General features: G+C 50.5%; 1 protein-coding gene across 1 annotated transcript in view; it reads left to right on the top strand.

Annotated features, from left to right (window-relative positions):
• Positions 1-22,297, top strand: part of USP9X (ubiquitin specific peptidase 9 X-linked) — a 316,376-nt gene that overhangs the window by 209,418 nt on the left and 84,661 nt on the right. The window contains 3 exon segments of the mRNA XM_075335516.1: positions 12,393-12,539; positions 12,718-12,864; positions 21,351-21,558. Coding sequence (XP_075191631.1) covers positions 12,393-12,539; positions 12,718-12,864; positions 21,351-21,558 — 502 coding nt within the window.

Genomic DNA, 22,297 nt, shown 5'->3' on the forward strand with positions numbered 1-22,297 from the left:
TCAGACAACGCGACAGCGGTTGCCTACATCAATCACCAAGGCGGGACACCCAGCCGCCTGGCAATGTTGGAGGTCCAACGCATCCTTCAATGGGCGGAGGACTCCAAGTCCACCATATCCGCAGTCCACATCCCTGGCGTAGAAAACTGGGAGGCAGATTATCTCAGCCGTCAATCCGTGGACGGTGGCGAGTGGTCCCTGCACCCGGCAGTGTTTCAGTCAATCTGCCGCAAGTGAGGCACTCCGGACGTGGACCTAATGGCATCCCGTAACAACAACAAGGTTCCGGTTTACGTGGCTCGCTCCCACGATCCTCAGGCCTTCGCCGTGGACGCTCTGGTTCAAGTCTGGTCCCAGTTTCGTCTGTCCTACGTGTTTCCCCCTCTAGCTCTCTTGCCCAGAGTCCTGCGCAAGATCAGAATGGAGGGCCGTCGAGTCATCCTCATTGCACCGGACTGGCCCAGGCGAGCTTGGTATCCGGACCTGCTCCAACTGTCCGTGGAGATGCCGTGGCATCTTCCGGACCGTCCAGACCTGCTCTCGCAAGGTCCGTTTTTCCGCGGCACTCAAATTGACAGCGTGGCTCTTGAGTCCTGGATTTTGACGGCTTCTGGTATTCCTCCTGAAGTCATCTCCACTATGACTCGGGCCCGTAAGTCTTCCTCCGTCAAGATCTATCACAGGACTTGGAAAATTTTCCTGTCCTGGTGTCGCTCTTCCGGCCATTCTCCTTGGCCATTCTCGTTGCCAACCCTTCTGTCTTTTTTTACAGTCCGGTCTGCAGCTAGGACTGTCCCTCAACTCTCTCAAGGGACAAGTTTCGGCTCTGTCAGTTCTGTTCCAGCGGCGTCTCGCTCGGCTGGCTCAGGTCCGCACCTTCATGCAGCGCGCGTCTCACATCATTCCGCCTTACCGGCGGCCCTTGGACCCCATGGACCTTAACTTGGTCCTCACGGTATTGCAGAAACCCCCTTTCGAGCCCCTTAGGGAGGTTTCTTTGTGTCGTCTTTCTCAAAAGGTGGCCTTTCTAGTTGCCATAACTTCTCTCAGGAGAGTCTCTGATTTGGCTGCGCTCTCCTCGGAGTCACCTTTTTTGGTTTTTCACCAAGACAAGGTAGTTCTCCGTCCGACCCCGGACTTTCTTCCGAAGGTGGTCTCTCCCTTCCACCTTAACCAGGATATTTCCTTGCCTTCCTTCTGTCCGGCCCCTGTTCATCGCTTTGAGAAAGCGCTGCATACTCTAGATCTGGTGCGTGCTCTCCGGATCTATGTGTCTCGCACCGCTGCGCTTAGGCGGTGCACCTCTCTTTTTGTGCTAACCACAGGGCGGCGCAAGGGTCTCTCTGCTTCTAAGCCGACCTTGGCCCATTGGATTAGATCGACCATTTCGGACGCCTACCAGAGTACTCAGATGCCTCCCCCGCCGGAGATCAAAGCACACTCGACCAGAGCTGTCGGTGCCTCTTGGGCTTTTAGGCACCAGGCTACGGCTCAACAAGTCTGTCAGGCTGCCACTTGGACTAGCCTGCATACCTTTTCGAAGCACTACCAAGTGCATGCTCATGCTTCGGCAGATGTGAGCTTGGGCAGACGCATCCTTCAGGCGGCTGTCGCCCACTTGTGAAGTTAGGCTCCGCCTACTTAGTTTTTTCTGTTTATTCCCACCCAGGGACAGCTTTGGAACGTCCCATGGTCTGGGTCTCCCAAAGGAATCATAAAGAAAAAGAGAATTTTGTTACTTACCGTAAATTCTTTTTCTTATAGTTCCGTATTGGGAGACCCAGCTCCCTCCCTGTTGCCTGTTGGCAATTTTCTTGTTCCGTGTGTTATCACCGGCTGTTGTCGTGGACAGAGTCTCCGGTTGTTCCGGTTCTTACTCGGTTCTACTTGTGGGTGGCTATTCTCCTTCAGCTTTTGCACTAAACTGGCTAGGACTGGCTACCAGGGGGTGTATAAGCTCAGAGGGAGGAGCTACACTTTTAAGTGTAGTACTTTGTGTGTCCTCCTGAGGCAGAAGCTAAACACCCATGGTCTGGGTCTCCCAGTACGGAACTATAAGAAAAAGAATTTACGGTAAGTAACAAAATTTCTCTTTTTTTTTATTCAATGGGCAAAAAAAAACGTTTTCTTCATCGTTCCTATGGGAGACCCGGACCATAGGGTGTATAGCTTCTGCCTCCGGAGGACACACAAAGTACTACACTAAAAAGTGTAGCCCCTCCCTCCAAGCATATACACCCCCTGGGTAACCAAATCTAGCCAGTTCAATGCTTTGTGTTCAGGAGGCACACATCCACACATGCATTCTCATCTGATTTTGATTTTTGGAAAGAGTTTGAAGAAAAGCGGGTCCATGTCTGGACTCCCGGCATGTCCCTTCTCACCCCACTGTGTCGGCGGTGTTGTTAAGGTTGATTTCAGGGCTGGAGCCTTACATGCCGCGCTCCTTCACCATCCCTCGGGCTCTGGTTTGAAGTGGGAGCCAGCACGGTTCTCCCTGCCTTGCAGGAGACCGGTCTCCATCCGCAGCCCTTTCAGGATCCTGCCGGACGGAGCACTCACCCCTCAGGGACCTGGCCCTGCGTCTCACAAGCTAAGTATCTGAGACGTTATTATCGGGGGTCCCTTGTACTTTATTGTTGGGGAGAGTGTGCTGTGTATCTATTGTGACATTTCCGGCCGGTTCTCTGGTTTTCACCTGAGAACCGCGCTGATGGTGCCTGCTCGCCGGCCGCATCGTTAAATTTAGGCCCCGGCTTCGCCTGAGGCCTAGTTTCGTTTTCACTGCCCCTGCATGCCAATCATGCAGAGGGACAGTGCGGCTCCGCCCAGCGACCGTTCGGCACAGGGGAGGGACACTCCTCTCAGAGGTAATATTCCCTCCCCTGTATATCTCCTTGGCCTTCCGGATCCTGCTCTTAGAGTAGGCGCCGCCCCCTCTCCTCGCTCCGGCGCCATTTTATCAGCGTTCTTATGCATGTCTGCATAACCATATTGTGACAGCGATCGGCGCTGGCCATCTCTCTGGGGGTCCGGGCTGTGGGATCTGGAGGACACAGAGATGTCCCAATGTCAAACGGTCTGGCAAGCCACAACCTCCGGTTGTGGACCTGCTTATATACTCTGCTGGGGGTCATTCTGGCTCAGAGCCCCCACTTCAGCAGCATGTCTCACACGAGGAGCAAGGCTGCAAGGCTGTACTTAATATGCACTGCATGTAGGCTCGTACTGCCTGTACTGAGCACATAACCACATTGTGATGCCTGCTCTAACATGGTGGTGCCTCAGCCTGAAGGCTCATCCCCAGTGGTCCCTCCGGCTGCTCCGGCTCCGGTGGCTGAACCCCCGGCTTGGGTAGAATCCTTTTTTCCAGGGGACAGATGTCCCGGACACTGCTGAGCATGCATCAGCCCCCTCCTCAGGGCGCTTCTGCTGCTACGGCTCGCTCAGCAAAGCTCACAGAGGATTCTTCATCTGGCTCAGACCCCGTCCTCCTAAAATGGAGACGCAGGGTCCCCTCTCCTTCCTCGTTCCGCGGCTCGGATTCACGAGCTGACTCGCAGGACAAGGAGGATGCCTTTACTGGGGGCTCGGACGCTACCTCTATGTACCCCATTGATCTGTCCGAAAGTGACGCAGATGCTAGTGATTTGATTGCGTCCATTAATTTTGTACTGGACCTCAATCCGCTTGTATCAGGGGAGCACCCCTCTCTGGCAGAAAAGCATCAGTATGCCTTGCCTAAGTGAACAAGGAGTGTATTCCTTAACCACTCCAGTTTTCAGGCCACTGTGACCAAGCCCAGAGCCTGTCCTGACAGACGCTTCCCAAAGCGTGGTTCTGATGACCGTTTTCCGTTTCCACCAGAGGTGGTCAAGGAGTGGGCTCATTCACCACAGGTAGACCCTCCGGTGTCTAGACTCGCAGCCCGGAAAGTTGTATCAGTGGCTGATGGCAACTCTCTTAAGGATTCCAACCGCCATCTGTATATGAGGCGGCAGGGGCCTCGTGCTCCCTATCTTTTGCAGCAGTGTGGGCTTTCAAAGCCATCTCTGCTTCTCTAGAGGAGATGCATTCCCTCACCAGGGACTCTATTCCCGAGATGGTTGCCTTAACTTCCAGGCTTCAGCCTTTTCATCCTATGCCATGTCTGCCATGCTGGAGGCTCCGCACTGCGGTGGCTTCGGCCAATTCTCTCGCTATCCACAGGATCTTGTGGCTTCGAGAGTGGAAGGCAGACGCTTCTTCAAAGAAGTACCTTGCTGGGCTCCCATTTGCTGGGCCCAGGCTGTTCGGTGAACAACTGGATGAAATTATTCAGGAAGCTATTGGCGGGAAGAGTACTTCCATGCCACAAACCAAATCCATCCAGGGCAGGAACCAGTCGAGGTTTCGTTCCTTTCGTTCCTCCAACTGGTCGTTCTCTAAGCCCTCGGCCTCGTCCACTAACTCAGCCAAGGACCAAAAACCCATCTGGCGCACGAAGCCGCGTCCTCAGAAGACGCAGGAGCTGCTGCCACTAAGGCAGCCTCCTCTTGACTATCTGGCCGCGCCAGCAACGTCCTTGGTCGGTGGCAGGCTCTCCCGCCTGGCGACATGTGGTTTCAGCACGTCTCCGATCAGTGGGTGCGGAATATAATCTCCCACGGCTACAGGATAGAATTCTATCCAGCCCGCCAAACAGATTTTTTCTGTCAACTCCCTCCTGCTTCAAGGCCGCCGCCTTCTCTCAGGTCGTGGCATCCTCGCAGGCCAACGGAGTAATTGTACCGGTTCCCGCATGGGAACGGTTCAGAGGTTTCTACTCAAATCTCTTCCTAGTCCCCTAAAGGGACGGTTCCTTCCGGCCCATCCTGGATCTCAGGCTTCTCAACAAGCATGTTCAGGTGCGGCATTTTCGCATGGAGTCTCTGCGATCAGTCATTGCCTCAATGACCCAAGGAGATTCCTTGCATCCTCGACATCAGAGATGTCTATCTGCATGTGCCAATTGCAGTTTCACACCAGCGTTGGCTATGTTTTGCAATCAGAGAGGAACATTTCCGATTCGTGGCTCTTCCCTTCGGGTTAGCCACGGTCCCTCGAGTATTCATCAGGGTCATGGCAGCTGTGGTTGCGGTTCTGCACCTCCAAGGGTTGGCATCCCTTTTCCTGGACGGCCTTCTAGTCAAGGCTTCATCCAGTGCAGACCGTCAGCGGAGTGCTTCGTTCACTCTCGCCACTCTAGTCCAATTCGGGTGGCTTGTCTTTTCCCCAAGTCCACTCTGACTCCGACCCAAAAGCTCACGTACCTAGGGATGTAATTCGAGACTCTGCAGGCACTCGTGAAGCTGCCCTTAGTAAAACAGCAGTCCCTTCACTAGCGGTGCGCTCTTTGCTGAGGCCCCGCCGTCATTCCATCAGGCACCTAATGCAGGTGCTGGGTCAGATGGTGGCGACAATGGAAACGGTTCCCTTGCCCAGTTCAATCTGCGTCCTCTGCAGCTGGACATTCTCCGCTGTTGGGACAGATTGCACTGGTTAGTGGCTCTATCTTCGGCTTCGGCCCCCCTCTCTTCAGGGGCGCTCCTTCCTGGCCCCGTCCTGGGTGATCCTCACCACGGATGCCAGTCTATCCGGCTAGGGAGCAGTATATCTCCACCACAGAGCGCAGGGCACTGGGACTCCGTCCGAATCAGCCCTCTCGATCAATGTGCTGGAAATCAGAGCTGTGCTTCTAGCTCTCTTGGCCTTTCACCAAGTTGGCGGGCAAGCACATTCGAGTCCAGTCAGACAACGCCACAGCGGTTGCCTACATCAACCACCAGGGCGTGACACTCAACCGCCTGGCAACGTTGGAGGTTCAACGCATCCTTCAGTGGACGGAGGATTCCAGGTCCACCACATCCGCAATCCACTACCCAGGCGTGGAAAATTGGGAGGCAGACTATCTGAGCCGTCAAACCATGGACAGCGGCGAGTGGGCTCTGCATCCGGCAGTGTTTCGGTCAATCTGCCGCACTTGGGGCACTCCGGAAGTGGATCTTCGCTCCCACGATCCTCAGGCCTTGGCAGCAGACGTGCTGGTTCAAGATTGGTCCCAGTTTCGTCTGTCTTACGTGTTTCCCCCACTAGCTCTTGCCCAGAGTCCTGCGCAAGATCAGAATGGAGGGCCGTCGGGTCATTCTCATTGCTCCAGACTGGCCCAGGCGAGCTTGGTACCCTGACCTGCTCCATCTGTCCGTTGAGGTGCTGTGGCATCTCCCGGACCGTCCAGACCTTCTCTCACAAGGTCCGTCTTTCCGCCAGAATTCTGCGGCTCTCAGATTGACGGCGTGGCTCTTGAGTCCTGGATCTTGACGACTTCTGGTATCCCTCCTGAAGTCATCTCCACTATGACTCTGGCTCGGAAGTCTTCCTCGGCCAAAATCTATCACAGGACCTGGAGAATTTTCCTGCCCTGGTGTCACCCTTCCGGCCATGCTTCTTGACCTTTTTCCTTGCCGACCCTCCTGTCCCTTCTACAGTCCGGTCTGCAGCTAGGACTAACCCTCAAGGGACAGGTCTCGGCTCTGCCAGTGTTGTTCCAGCGGCGTATCGCCCGGCTGGCTCAGGTGCGCTCCTTCATACAGGGCGCATCTCACATCATGCCGCCTTCCGGCGGTCTTTGGATCCCTGGGACCTTAATCTGGTCCTCACGGCTTCCAGAAACCCCCCTTTGAGCTTCTTAGGGAGGTTTCTTTGTTTCGTCTTTCACAGAAAGTGGTCTTTCTAGTGTCCATAACTTCCCTCGGGAGAGTCTCTGATTTGGCTGCACTCTCTTCGGAGTCACCTTTTTTGGTTTTTCATCAAAACAAGGTCGTTCTCCGTCCGACTCCGGACTTCCTCCCTAAGGTGGTTTCTCCTTCCACCTTAACCAGGACATTTCCCTGCCTTCCTTTTGTCCGGCTCCTGTTCATCGCTTTGAAAAAGCGTTGCATACTCTGGATCTGGTGCGGGCGCTCCGGATCTGTGTCTCGCACCGCTGTTCTTAGGCGGTGCACCTCTCCTTTTGTGCTGACCACAGGTCGGCGTAAGGGCCTCTCGGCTTCTAAGCCGACCCTAGCTTGTTGGATTGGGTCGGCCATTTCCGATGCCTACCAGTGTACTCGAGTGCCTCCCCCGCCGGGGATCAAGGCACACTCGACCAGAGCTGTCTGTGCCTCTTGGGTTTCAGGCACCAGGCTACGGCTCAGCAGGTCTGTCAGACTTCCACTTGGACTAGTCTGCATGCCTTTTCGAAGCACTACCAAGTGCATGCTCATGCTTCGGCAGATGCGAGCTTGGGCAGACGCACCCTTCAGGCGGCTGTCGCCCATTTGCGAAGTTAGGTTTCGCCTACTTCTCAGTTTTCTGTTTATTCCCACCCATGGACTGCTTTGAGACGTCCCATGGTCTGGGTCTCCCATAGGAACGATGGAGAAAAAGAGAATTTTGTTTACTTACCGTAAATTCTTTTTCTTATAGTTCCGTAATGGGAGACCCAGCACCCTCCCTGTTGCCTGTTGGCAGTTTCTTGTTCCGCGTGTTATCACCGGCTGTTGTTGTAGACAGAGGCTCCGGTTGTTCCGGTTCTTGCTCTATCTCTACTTGTGGGTGGCTACTCTCCTTCAGCTTTTAAAGGGAACCTGTCAGCAGAAATGTCCCCTAAAACCTAACAGATTCCCCCTCTGCAGCTCCTGGGCTGCATTCTATAAAGGTCCCTGTTATGATTGTGCCCACTTTCTGACCGAAAAAAAGTGTTTATAAAGTTGTACCTTTTTGGCTTCTGATTCTGTAAATCCGTCACGGGGGCGGGCTGCCTGATGGCCGTTATTCTGCCCCCTGGTCCTGTATGCCGCCCCCATCGCTGATTTCAATACTTCTGGACGCCGCCCACTGCTCCAGCCATCCCCGCGCATGCCCAGTGCCCATCTCTCGGGGATGAGCACTGTGCCCAGCGTCACGTGCACGCAGGGTTAAGATTATGGGCGGTGCTGTGATGTTTATTCCTAAGCAACCGCCCATAATCGCGGGACCGCGCTTTCGGTGTAGTCACTGCTCCGCGCTCTTCCCATCTATTTCCTGCCTCGGGGCAAGATGGGAAGGAGGCGAAGTGAGGTCAGCAGCAGCGCGCTTGCGCAGAAAGAAGCAGGCCGAGGGGGAAAGCGCGGTCCCGCGATTATGGGCGGTTGCTTAGGAATAAACATCACAGCACCGCCCATAATCTTAACCCTGCGTGCACGTCACCAGCGGTGACGCTGGGCACAGTGCTCATCCCCGAGAGATGGGCACTGGGCATGCGCGGGGATGGCTGGAGCAGTGGGCGGCGTCCAGAAGTATTGAAATCAGCGATGGGGGCGGCATACAAGACCAGGGGGCAGAATAACGGCCATCAGGCAACCCGCCCCCGTGACGGATTTACAGAATCAGAAGCCAAAAAGGTACAACTTTATAAACACTTTTTTTCGGTCAGAAAGTGGGCACAATCATAACAGGGACCTTTATAGAATGCAGCCCAGGAGCTGCAGAGGGGGAATCTGTTAGGTTTTAGGGGACATTTCTGCTGACAGGTTCCCTTTAAACTAAACTGGCTATATTTGGTTACCCAGGGGGTGTATATGCTTGGAGGGAGGGGCTACACTTTTTAGTGTAGTACTTTGTGTGTCCTCCGGAGGCAGAAGCTATACACCCTATGGTCTGGGTCTCCCATTACGGAACTATAAGAAAAAGAATTTACGATAAGTAAACAAAATTCTCTTTTTTTGTTCTACATGGACCTTCTTCAGTAGCACATTAGTGTAGAGGAAGTCAGTCATTTTGTGAGTGCCTTGCTTACTTTTTGTAACATGCACATTTGTGTCCTGCTGGAGGTCATTTTGCAGGACTCTGGCAGTGCTCCTGCTGTTCTTCCTTGCACAAAGGCGGAGGTAGCGGTCCTGCTGCTGGGTTGTTGCCCTCCTACGGCCCCCTCCACGTCTCCGGTGTACAGGCCTGTCCCATGGTAGCGCCTCCATCCTGTGGACACTAGCTGACAGCAAACCTTCTTGCCACAGCTCGCATTGATGTGCCATCCTGGATGAGCTGCACTACCTGTGCCACTTGTGTGGGTTGTAGAGTTCGTCTCATACTACCACGAGTGTGAAAGCACAACCAACATTCACAAGTGACCAAAACATCAGCCAGAAAGCATTGGTACTGAGATTTGGTCTTTGTCCCCACCTGCAGAAACACTCCTTTGAGTGTATCTTGATTGCCAATAATTTCCATCTGATGTTTATTCCATTTACACAACAGCATGTGAAATTGATTGTCAATCAGTGGACAGTTTTATTTCACAGAAGTTTAAGTTTTCGCTTTACTTTTTTGAGCTATATATAATTTATATAATTTTCTAATATTATAGTGGTCCAAAAGTAGGTGGACAGTATGTGTAATAAGGTTATGAAGGGGGAGATTTATCAATTTATCAAACATGGTGTAAAGTGAAACTGACTCAGTTGCCCTTAGCAACCAATCAGATTCCACTTTTCATTCTTCAGACTCTTTGGATAATGAAAGGTAGAACCTGATCGGTTGCTAAGGGCAACGAAGTCAGTTTCATTTTTTTTATCAATTTATCAAACATGGTGTAATCTCCCTCTTCATAACCCTATTACACATACTGTCCACCTACTTTTAGACCAATAAATATATATATAATGTAAATTTTTGGTTAAAAGTAGACAAACTCCAAATATCTGTTACTTCTGTTACTATATTGCGTGTGGCTGCTCGCATTTTCAGTGCCTATTATTATTTATTGTGTTTAGCATATTGATTTACAGTGATACTGGACAGTCTTTGGAGGGCTAGTGCTTATTCTCAGCTGCCTCATTTGCACCCAATGTTTGTACTGTAGGGACCTAATACAGTGGAACCTTGGTTAACGAGAACAATCCGTTCTGGGAGTGTGCTTGTTAACCAAGTTACTCGTTCAGCAAAGCAAGATTTCCCATAGGAAATCATTGCAATGCAGCCAATTCGTTCCACAACTTGTTAAATATCCTGGTCCCCTATTGTGTCATTTCACACACACACACACACACGCACAAGCACACACGCACATATTATGCTCACCTTACCTTCCGTTCCATCGCCGGTCTCCTGGGACTTGCTGTTCACTAGTACGGGCTCTGTATCGGGTTACTATCACGACGAGGGAGGAACTTCCGCGGCCAGAGCGCTGACGTCAAAGGCAGGAGCAGCTTGCCTCTGGTCAGCGCACTGCCTTTAAGTAGCGGTGACAGAAGAAGTTCCTGCTTCGTCGCTATGGTTGCCGATGCACAGCCTATACCGGCGAACTACAGGACCCAGGAGGTCGGCGATGGAACGGAAGGCAAACATTATGCTCACCTTACCTTCCGTTCCATCGCCAGCCTCCTAGATCTTGTAGTTCGCTGCAAGGATTCCTCCCTCGTCGCGATGTACCGGCGGACTACAAGAACCATGAGACCGGCGATGGAACGGAAGATAAGGTGAGCATAATACTGTATGTGTGTGCGCGTGCGTGTTTGTTTGTGTTTTGTGCGTGCTTGTGTGTGTTTGTGTGGACTGCAAGAGCGGGTCAGAGCATGGTGAATGTACGGAACCGGAAGGGAGTGCAGTGAAGATTTTGTTCGTACAGCAAAGCATTCTCGTAAACTGAGTTACAAATTTACAGAAAGCTTTGCTTGTTAAGCGAAATTCTCGTTAACTGGGTTACTCGTTAAGCGAGGTTCCACTATACATGAAAATGAATTAAATCTTATTTGAAAGCATTTCTTTAGATGAACCGGGCTGGGTGTTGGGTTGTTTTAAGCCAGCTTTACACGTTGCAATTTCGCATACTATTTCGTATGCGATTTGCAACGCCCCCATCGTATGTGTTGCACGTTCAATTTGTTGAACGTGCCGCACATACGAGTAACCCCCGTCACACGTACTTACCCGTCCATACGATCTTGCTGTGGGCGGCGAACGTCCACTTCCTGGAGTGGGAGGGACATTTGGCGTCACAGAGACGTCACACGGCAGCTGGCCAATAGAAGCGGAGGGGCGGAGCTAAGCGGGACGTAAACATCCCGCCCACCTCCTTCCTTCCGCATTGTGGGCCGGGAGCCGCAGGACGCAGGTAAGATCTGTTCATCGTTCCCGGGGTGTCGCATACTGCAATGTGTGCTACCCCGGGTACAATGAACAATCTAACGTGCAATTCTAGAGACAGGTACGATGTGTATGCGATGAACGTTTTAACGTTCAATCGCACGTACCTGTCACACACTGCAATGTACTTACAATGCCGGATGTTCGTCACTTACGACGTGACCCCGCCGACACATTGTAAGATACATTGCAGCGTGTAAAGCGGGCTTTAGTCTCTTCTATTCTTCTGATCTGTCATGGGGTCAGGCACTTTCAGCTCCAGTGGTCAGATGTTAATAGTGAACAGAGCTGTCAGATCCACACTTCTACATATTCTGAAGAGAAGTACTTTTGCACAACCCCTTTAAGAATCTTGCTTCAAGGGGGTGTTAATTTTTCCACAGCTCTAGTAGATTTTCATGTACTGCAGCTCGGCTCCTTTTGAAATACACAGTGAAGGGAGCTGTGCTGTTTTGGGATCCATTCACTATTTACTATCACCAATTGGATATCCTCTTGGCTAGGTTCTCAATATACTAAGTCTGTATAAACCCCTTTAAAGGGAACCTGTCACCAAGAATATGCATTCTGACCTATCAGCAGACGCATGTGTGCCCTAATTACACCTCCCTACCCATCCCTGTGTTATAAAATTGTATAATATGAAAGTAATAAACGTTTTATTACCTTCATATTTCGCATGTAAATAACAGGGAATGTGGTCACAGGGGCGGCACCTTGCCCTATGGACGTCTGCATATTTCCGTGGTATCACGCCCCTGTGGGCGTGATACCATGGAGCGACGTCCCAATCGCTCATTCTATCCTGTGTGCATTGCAGCAGGCTTCTCTTCCGGGTTCTCCTTGTCAGTTTCAGTTTTGCAGTGCGCATCTGAAGCCGGCGATTGAACACCCGGAAACGAAGCCTGCTGCAATGCTCGCAGGATAGAATGAGTGACGGGGACGTCGCTCCTGTGACCACATTCCCTGCTATTTACATACGAAATATGAAGGTAATAAAACGTATAATATGAAAGTAATAAAAAACAATTTTATAACACAGGGATGGGTGGGGAGGTGTAATTAGGGCACACATGCGTCTGCTGATGGGTCAGAACGCATATTCTAAGTGACAGGTTCCCTTTAATATGGAAGAAAATACCAGGTGACAAGTTTTAAAATCTTTGAAATAATCCATTAAAGCATAAATGTATTTCATGTGTCATTCACAGAGTACTGCGAGAGAACGAGCCAAACACTCTGGGGATTATTTCACCCTTCTGAGGCACCTTCTAAACTATGCTTACAATAGCAACATCAACATCCCCAATGCAGAAGTCCTCCTAAACAATGAGATTGATTGGCTTAAAAGGATAAGGGTAAGTTCTTTAGCCTTTTGCATCTGTGTGTGTGTGTGTGTGTGTGTGTGTGTGTGTGTGTGTGTGTGTGTGTGTGTGTTAATGTTGCCAAGATTGTATAGAGCACAATTCAGAGGTTTGTGCTAATTATATTTGTTTAGGTAAAAGGTCAACGTTCCTGATTTTATATTTTCCGTAGGATGATGTGAAGAGAACGGGTGAAACTGGTATTGAGGAAACTATTCTGGAGGGTCATCTAGGAGTAACGAAAGAATTGCTGGCGTTCCAAACACCTGAAAAGAAGTATCACATTGGCTGTGAGAAAGGGGGTGCTAATCTTATTAAGGTAATGATTTTTATTTTTTTTTGTTAATGACTCCTTCTTTTTTTACTGCACACTCAGGTTGATGTAGTCTTGCGTGCAGCTTTTTCTGACCATTACAAGTTTGATTACTTCCGTGTAACATAAACCACTTAGGCATTAGATATTAAATTCCACATTCTCTCAGGTAGCACTGTTGTGGTTGCAAGCTGTGCTTTAACATCACAAAAGTCTCAACAATAACTGATCAAGTACCTGCTGGCATTAAACAGAATACAGAAAAATACGTACGACCAGGAGCCCACCAGAAAACCACGACTAGGGCCTTTCTGCACTGCACAAATGCAAGCGAATATTCCAAAAGATGGTAGTAGCAGGATCTGAATGATGATATTTTTTTAACTTATAACGGTCTGTGTTCCTGGGCCATAATTTGGACTTAAATGGGAAGGGATAGATCCTAAGCCCACTCCATACATGTAATGATAAAACCACTGTTTAATCAGCAGTAGATTATCAAAACTAAACTAAGCAACCCAGTAAGTGACACCCCACTGGATTCAGGATCTCTGCCTCTACGTTATGCTGCTTTCAGATTAGGTGTCAAAAATCTGGTAACAGATATCCTTTAAAGAGAAACATTAATTGAGATGGCTCCAAGGAGTGGATTCCCTGGAAAGCACTGCAGGTTCCTGTTTAACTGTTGACTTAGTGCTTATTCTGACGTCCATGCAAATCAGTCCGATCTCTGACTGTAATGCATGGACTTCCCGTGGATGGAGCAGGACAGCTTCTTGTATTTCTTCGTCGCTCTATTGGGAGACCCAGACGATTGGGTGTATAGCACTGCCTCCGGAGGCCACACAAAGCAATTACACTAAAAAGTGTAAGGCCCCTCCCCTTCTGGCTATACACCCCCAGTGGGATCACTGGCTCACCAGTTTTCTGCTTTGTGCGAAGGAGGTCAGACATCCACGCATAGCTCCACTGTTTGTAGTCAGCAGTAGCTGCTGGCTATATCGGATGGAAGAAAAGAGGGCCCATATGGGGCCCCCAGCATGCTCCCTTCTCACCCGCGGTGGTGCTTGTAAGGTTGAGGTACCTATTGCTGGTACAGAGGCTGGAGCCCACATGCTGTTTTCCTTCCACATCCCCTGGAGGGCTCTGTGGAAGTGGGATCTTGCCGGCCCCCAAGCCCTGGGGCCGGGCTCCATCCACAGACCCATAGAACCTGCTGGATTTGGAGCGGGAGTGCCGTTCAGGGACAAGGCCCTGCAACTTTCAGGTACTCTGTGTCCCCGGCAGGCACGGACACTCTCAGGCTTGCTGAGCGTTATAGTGCGCCGGGGACAGTAGCGCTGTGCGCCGGGGTTAGGTCACTGCAGCTTTGCTGAGTGACGTTTCATGTTGGGAACTACTGCGCCGACCGCTCCTGGAGCGGCGGCGCAGCTGCGACTTGTAGTGCGCCGGGGACTTTGCGCCGACCGCGCTTTTACGGCGGCGGCGCTTCTAACTTTAGCCCCCGGCTTCTGCGGCCTAGTGCCGCTTCGTTCCCGCCCCCACCCTGTCAATCAGGGTAGGGGAGAGACGCTGCTCAATTAACAGCGCCGAGGGCTGGAGCTTTATTTACATGCTCCAGCCCTCTCACTAGGCACAGGGGGAAGCAGACTTCCCGCTCTTCGTCGGTGTACGCCCAGGGCCCGCCCCCCCTCTCCACAAGGACGCCGGCAGCCATTACACATGCGGTCTGGCTGGGGAAAGGCAGCAGGCTCTGGGAGACCCAGACTAGAGGGATTTCTGGCGTCCACACACCGCTCCTAAGCGGGCGGTAAGCAGCACAGTAGTGCTGGCCCCTCTAGTGCCTCAGTGTTATATTAGTGTACTTTTTTCTTGGTACCATATATATATATATATATTTATATAGTGCACTGTAAGGTCGCTTCTTGGCTGGACACCCTGTACTGCTCTGAGGAGGCAGCAACATGTCATCCGCAAAACGCAAGGCTGCCAAGGCACGGGCTGTGTACACTGTTTGTACTGCATGTGGGGCTGATCTACCAGCAGGCTCCAACGACTCTCATTGTGTGCAATGTTCAGTCCCAGTGGCACTTCGTCAGCCAGAGCCTATTGTGGTGGTAGCCCAGGCAGAGGCGCCTGTGAACCCTGCCCCGGTGACGGGGACAGACTTTGCAGTTTTTGCTGATAAAATGTCTGTGACTATGGCAAAAATCCTGGAGACCTTGCGTCCAGGCCAGTTGCTCAGACCATGGACACTGCTGTGTCTATGCTCTCCGGTCCCCCTCAGTTGGAACTAATCCGTACTTCAGGGGGGTCTCAAGCATCACAGGCTGAAGTCTCTGACTCAGATGACAGTCCCAGGCAGCCTAAGCGAGCTCGCTGGGAAAGACCCTCCACGTCTTCACACTGTTCAGGGTCGCAGCGACAAGAGTCTCTCTGTGATGAGACTGAGGACGGTGACCAGGATTCTAATCCTGAGGCCCCTCTCAATCTGGATGCCCCTGATGGTGACGCCATGGTTAATGACCTTATATCGGCAATTAATAGGCTGTTGGATATTTCTCCCCCAGCCCCTTCTGCAGAGGAGGCAGCTGCACAGCAGGAGAAGTTCCATTTCCTATATCCCAAGCGTAAATTAAGTGCTTTTTTGGACCACTCTGACTTCAGAGAATCGATCCAGAAACACGACGCTCATCCAGACAAGCGTTTCTCTAAACGTTCTAAGGATACCCGTTATCCTTTTCCCTCTGAGGTGGCCAAACGCTGGACCCAGTGTCCAAAGGTGGATCCCCCAATTTCCAAGCTTGCGGCTAGATCCATAGTCGCAGTAGAGGATGGCGCTTCACTTAAAGATGCCAACGACAGACAGATGGACCTTTGGTTGAAATCTGTCTATGAATCTATCGGCGCGTCGTTTGCTCCAGCATTCGCGGCCGTGTGGGCACTCCAAGCTATTTCAGCTGGTTTAGCACAGGTGGATGCTTTCATACATCCAGCAGTGCCGCAAGTGGCGTCCCTAACTTCGCAAATGTCTGCGTTTGCGACCTATGCTATCAATGCTGTCCTAGAATCTACGAGCCGTACCGCTATGGCGTCCGCCAATTCTGTGGTTTTGCGCAGAGCCTTGTGGTTAAAGGACTGGAAAGCAGATGCTGGTTCCAAAAAATGCTTAACCAGCTTGCCATTATCTAGAGACAGACTGTTTGGTGAGCCATTGGCTGAAATCATAAAACAGTCCAAGGGTAAGGACTCTTCCTTACCACAGCCCAGAGCAAGTAAACCTCAACAGAAAAAGTGGCAGTCGAGGTTTCGGTCCTTTCGAGGCTCGGGCAAGGCCCAATTCTCCTCGTCCAAAAGGACTCAGAAAGAACAAGGGAGCTCAGATTCCTGGCGGGCTCACTCACGCCCCAGGAAAACAAATGGAGGAACCGCTTCCAAAGCGGCTACCTCATGACTTTCGGCCTCCTCCCTCCGCATCCTCAGTCGGTGGCAGGCTCTCCCGCTTTTGCGACATTTGGCTGTCACAGGTCAAAGACCGGTGGGTAACAGACATTCTGTCTCGCGGGTACAGAATCGAGTTCAGTTCTCGGCCTCCACTTCGGATCTTCAGAACCTCCCCACACCCCAACCGAGCAGATGCCCTGCTGCAGGCGGTGGACTCTCTAAGAGCAGAAGGAGTCGTGATCCCTGTCCCCCCTCACGAACGGGGGCGAGGATTTTACTCCAATCTCTTTGTGGTTCCAAAAAAGGACGGCTCCTTCCGTCCTGTTCTGGACCTAAAACTGCTCAACAAGCATGTGAACGCCAGGCGGTTCCGGATGGAATCCCTCCGCTCAGTCATTGCCTCAATGTCTCAAGGAGATTTCCTAGCATCAATAGACATCAAAGATGCTTATCTCCATGTGCCGATTGCTACAGAGCACCAATGCTTTCTACGCTTCGTGATAGGAGACGACCATCTTCAGTTCGTAGCTCTGCCATTTGGTCTGGCGACAGCCCCTCGGGTGTTCACCAAGATCATGGCGGCAGTGGTAGCAGTCTTGCACTCTCACGGACACTCTGTGATCCCTTACTTGGACGATCTACTGGTCAAGGCACCCTCTCAAGAGGCATGCCAACTCAGCCTGAATGTTGCACTGGAGACTCTCCAGGCGTTCGGGTGGATCATCAACTTCCCAAAGTCAAATCTGTCAACGACCCAATCACTAACGTATCTTGGCATGGAGTTTCATACTCTATCAGCGATAGTGAAGCTTCCGCTGGACAAGCAGCGGTCTCTACAGACTGGGGTGCAGGCTCTCCTTCAAAGTCAGCCGCACTCCTTAAGACGCCTCATGCACTTCCTCGGGAAGATGGTGGCGGCAATGGAGGCGGTTCCGTTTGCGCAGTTTCATCTGCGTCCACTTCAATGGGACATTCTCCGCCAATGGGACGGGAAGTCAACATCCCTGGACAGGAAAGTCTCCCTTTCCCAGACGGCCAAAGACTCTCTGCAGTGGTGGCTTCTTCCCACCTCATTATCACAGGGAAGATCCTTCCTACCACCGTCTTGGGCGGTGGTCACGACAGATGCGAGTCTGTCAGGGTGGGGAGCAGTCTTTCTCCACCACAGGGCTCAGGGTACGTGGTCTCAGCAGGAGTCCACCCTTCAGATCAATGTTCTGGAAATCAGAGCAGTGTATCTTGCCCTACTAGCCTTCCAGCAGTGGCTGGAAGGAAGGCAGATCCGAATTCAGTCGGTCAACTCCACAGCGGTGGCATACATCAACCACCAAGGGGGGACACGCAGTCGGCAAGCCTTCCAGGAAGTCCGGCGGATTCTGATGTGGGTGGAAGCCACAGTCTCCACCATATCCGCGGTTCACATCCCCGGCGTAGAAAACTGGGAAGCAGACTTCCTCAGTCGCCAGGGCATGGACGCAGGGGAATGGTCCCTTCACCCAGACGTGTTTCAGGAAATCTGTCGCCGCTGGGGGGTGCCGGACGTCGACCTAATGGCGTCACGGCACAACAACAAGGTCCCAACCTTCATGGCACGGTCTCGCGATCAAAGAGCGCTGGCGGCAGACGCCCTAGTGCAAGATTGGTCGCAGTTCCGGCTCCCTTATGTGTTTCCACCTCTGGCACTCTTGCCCAGAGTGCTACGCAAGATCAGATCCGATTGCAGCCGCGTCATACTTGTCGCCCCAGACTGGCCGAGGAGGGCGTGGTATCCGGATCTGTGGCAGCTCACGGTCGGCCAACCGTGGGCACTACCAGACCGACCTGACTTACTGTCCCAAGGGCCGTTTTTCCATCGGAATTCTGCGGCCCTGAACCTGACTGTGTGGCCATTGAGTCCTGGATCCTAGCGTCTTCAGGATTATCCCAAGGGGTCGTTGCCACCATGAGACAGGCTAGGAAGCCCACGTCCGCTAAGATCTACCACAGAACGTGGAGGATATTTTTATCCTGGTGCTCTGCTCAGGGAGTGTCTCCCTGGCCATTTGCATTGCCTACCTTTCTTTCTTTCCTGCAATCTGGGTTAGAAAAAGGTTTGTCGCTCGGCTCCCTTAAAGGTCAGGTCTCGGCGCTATCCGTCTTTTTTCAGAGGCGTTTGGCACGCCTTCCTAAGGTGCGCACGTTCCTACAGGGGGTTTGCCATATCGTACCCCCGTACAAGCGGCCGTTAGATCCATGGGATCTGAACAGGGTACTAGTTGCCCTCCAGAAGCCGCCCTTCGAGCCTCTGAAGGAGGTTTCACTTTCTAGACTATCACAGAAAGTGGCTTTTCTGGTAGCGATCACATCTCTTCGGAGAGTGTCTGAGCTGGCAGCACTATCATCCAAGGCTCCCTTCCTGGTCTTCCACCAGGACAAGGTTGTGCTGCGTCCTATTCAGGAGTTTCTCCCGAAGGTGGTATCCTCTTTTCATCTTAATCAGGATATCTCTTTGCCTCATGCAGTTCATCGGTATGAGAAGGATTTACATTTGTTAGATCTGGTGAGAGCACTCAGAATCTACATTTCCCGCACGGCGCCCTTGCGCCGTTCGGATGCACTCTTTGTCCTTGTCGCTGGTAAGCGCAAAGGGTCGCAGGCTTCTAAAGCCACCCTGGCTCGATGGATCAAAGAACCAATTCTTGAAGCCTACCGTTCTGCTGGGCTTCCGGTTCATCAGGGCTGAAGGCCCATTCTACCAGAGCCGTGGGTGCATCCTGGGCATTACGACACCAGGCTACGGCTCAACAGGTGTGCCAGGCAGCTACCTGGTCGAGTCTGCACACTTTCACCAAACATTATCAGGTGCATACCTATGCTTCGGCGGACGCCAGCCTAGGTAGAAGAGTCCTGCAGGCGGCAGTTGCCTCCCCGTAGGGGAGGGCTGTCTTGCAGCTCTAACATGAGGTATTTCTTTACCCACCCAGGGACAGCTTTTGGACGTCCCAATCGTCTGGGTCTCCCAATAGAGCGACGAAGAAGAAGGGAATTTTGTTACTTACCGTAAATTCCTTTTCTTCTAGCTCTTATTGGGAGACCCAGCACCCGCCCTGTTGTCCTTCGGGATTGTTGGTTGTTTGCGGGTACACATGTTGTGCATGTTGAACGGTTTTCAGTTCTCCGATGTTACTCGGAGAGAATTTGTTTAAACCAGTTATTGGCTTTCCTCCTTCTTGCTTTTGCACTAAAACTGGTGAGCCAGTGATCCCACTGGGGGTGTATAGCCAGAAGGGGAGGGGCCTTACACTTTTTAGTGTAATTGCTTTGTGTGGCCTCCGGAGGCAGTGCTATACACCCAATCGTCTGGGTCTCCCAATAAGAGCTAGAAGAAAAGGAATTTACAGTAAGTAACAAAATTCCCTTCTTTTTTGAGGTTGTCTCTCTCCAATCAACAGAGCCACGACCAGTCTAAGCAGAGATTGGACTGATGTGAACAAACGTCTGCATAAGCCCTTACTCTGTTCTGTTTCCCTTTTTAATCTTGTGGTAATATCTGGCTACTTGTGTATCAGTATTGGTGACAGGTGATGCACTTATGGTTTATTGCTGCTGTTCAGTGGCAAAACCTATATATTGCATGGTCACATCCTGTGTGTGTGTGTGTGTGTGTGTGTGTGTGTGATTCTCTAAACTGCTGCTGTAAGATGGATGGCTAGATACGGTAGATAGATACTATATCTGATAAAGGTTTATTTGTACTTATCACTTGCCTGCATATCTTTTGTCTACTTGTGTTTGCAATATATTCCTATAGTGATCGGCCATCTAGATTATAGGAAAATATAGATATATCACTTGCTAGTGTCCACGTAGCTTTGCTAAAAAATAAATGCCATCATTAACAATAACCAATCGATTCGCACTTTCTTGTAGTGCATTGGAAAGCCACCACAATTTTTACCATCTACTTGGCACCCGTCCTAAAGAATTTTCTAGCAGAATAATGCTACAGAGTGGTGCTGAGTAGTGTTGAGCGAGTAGCTGATTATTCGTACTCGCTATGGTGTTAGCGAGTTCTGTCCTCTACTCGCATATTCGTTACGAGTAGCAAGTGCAATGTAAGTCAATGGAAAATAATCGCTAAGTAGCGAGTAACCAGAAAGCCGTACTATTTGCTACTCGCAGGAAAAGGTATGGCTTTCAGGTTACTCTCTACTTAGCGAGTAATTCCCATTGACTTAAATTGCACCCGCTACTCGTAACGAATATGCGAGTAGCGGATAGTACACACTAACACCATAGCGAGTATGAATAGTCAACTACTCGCTCAACTCTAGTACTGAGAGCTTCTTCTCTCTCGTTTTAAACAGAGCCATAAGGGGAATGTGAACATGTCACCACTGAGAGACCAACTTTAAGGCCAGAGTCACACTTGCGAGTCTCGCATCGCATCACCTGGCACGACCTGCCGCTCACCGGATAGCTGCATAGTAATACATGTAACCGACCCGCTCCTATCAAGAGAGTGTGTGGCTGCGCCAGGTGATGCGATGCGAGATGCATGCAAGGCACCCGCAAGTGTGACTCTGGCCTAAAGCAACGGTTTTACAGGCTGCTGGCCTCTGCCACATTTTCACATTCGTTCCCTATTCTGTCCAATGGTGGGAACGAAAAAAAAAAAATAAAAGTTGAAAAATAAATTATAAAAAAAAGACTTGTCAGTGTAACTTTGTTCCTTTTTAGCTTCTTTACTCCTTCTGGTCTTCAGTTTCTGTGACCAGGCACCGCTCCTCTCATTTCTGGGACCACAGAGCTGTAGAATCTCCCCGGAGTGTTGCACCTGCTTCTGCATTCTCCTAGTCTACCTTCCTTCCCAGACCTGGAGAGAATACTCCCTACATCCGACTCTGCGATTCCAATATTATCTGTACCTGATCTTTGTTCCCTCTTACATATAGCTAGCAGAACGCTTCAAACATGCAATTAACACATATGCACAAATGTTTTTGCGACAATGTGTCCTAAGCAAGATGAGGTGTTGGCTAATATCTTCTGTTGTGTACATATTATAGGAGCTGATTGATGACTTCATATTCCCAGCATCCAACGTTTACTTGCAATATATGAAAACTGGCGAGCTTCCAGCTGAACAGGCTATTCCAGTATGCAGTTCACCAGCCACCATAAACGCAGGCTTTGAATTGCTAGTTGCATTGGCTGTGGGATGTGTTCGTAATCTCAGACAGATTGTAGATGCATTGAATGAAATGTATTATACAGGTATTGTCTATCTACATTTTACCAGTGTGTTGTTTTGGGGTGTTTTTTTTTTTTTTTTGTTTGTTTTTTTTTCTCCTTTTATAACTTGGTTTTTACACCCTTCTTTACTAAAATAAATGTACACTGGCTCCTTAATCTTCACTATTTTGCACATATTAGCGCAGGAACTCTTAGCCACTAGTATGTAAGCTTTAACTAATGTGAAATTTCTCATGTACGACCAGTATAAGACTATATTTTTAATGACCTCTCATAGTTGTGGTCTTGGATGTCATTGTTCTAATATAAAATAAAGTCTCCACTCAATCTCTGCTGTTATCTCAGCTGCCATCAGTGATTGTGACATCCAGTCTAACCAACTTTTTATTTACCACACCTCACGGTAGCCAATCCAAAATGGCAGAACTTAAAGGGAACCAATCACCAAGATTTTCGTATATAAACTAAAGCCAGTGCTATACTGGCACTATCAGGTGGATTCTATACATACTTGTAGTGGTCAGCTCGGATGATTACTTTCTTGGATTTTAAAACCTAAAGTTTATAAAATCAGCTTCTTGAATGACAGCAGCTGAGGATCAGTTAATATATTCATAGTTATCCCCTCCCCCTGTTAGAATTAGCACAAGTATTATACAATTTAATTTTTGACTTGCAGGACCTGTGCTGGGGTCATACCCATATGATCACAAGGGGCGTGGCCTCAGCCAACAATGCTGATACCAGGAAGCAACATTTT

This window comes from Anomaloglossus baeobatrachus, chromosome 2 (assembly GCF_048569485.1).
Source record: "Anomaloglossus baeobatrachus isolate aAnoBae1 chromosome 2, aAnoBae1.hap1, whole genome shotgun sequence".
NCBI classification, from domain to species: Eukaryota; Metazoa; Chordata; class Amphibia; order Anura; family Aromobatidae; genus Anomaloglossus; species Anomaloglossus baeobatrachus.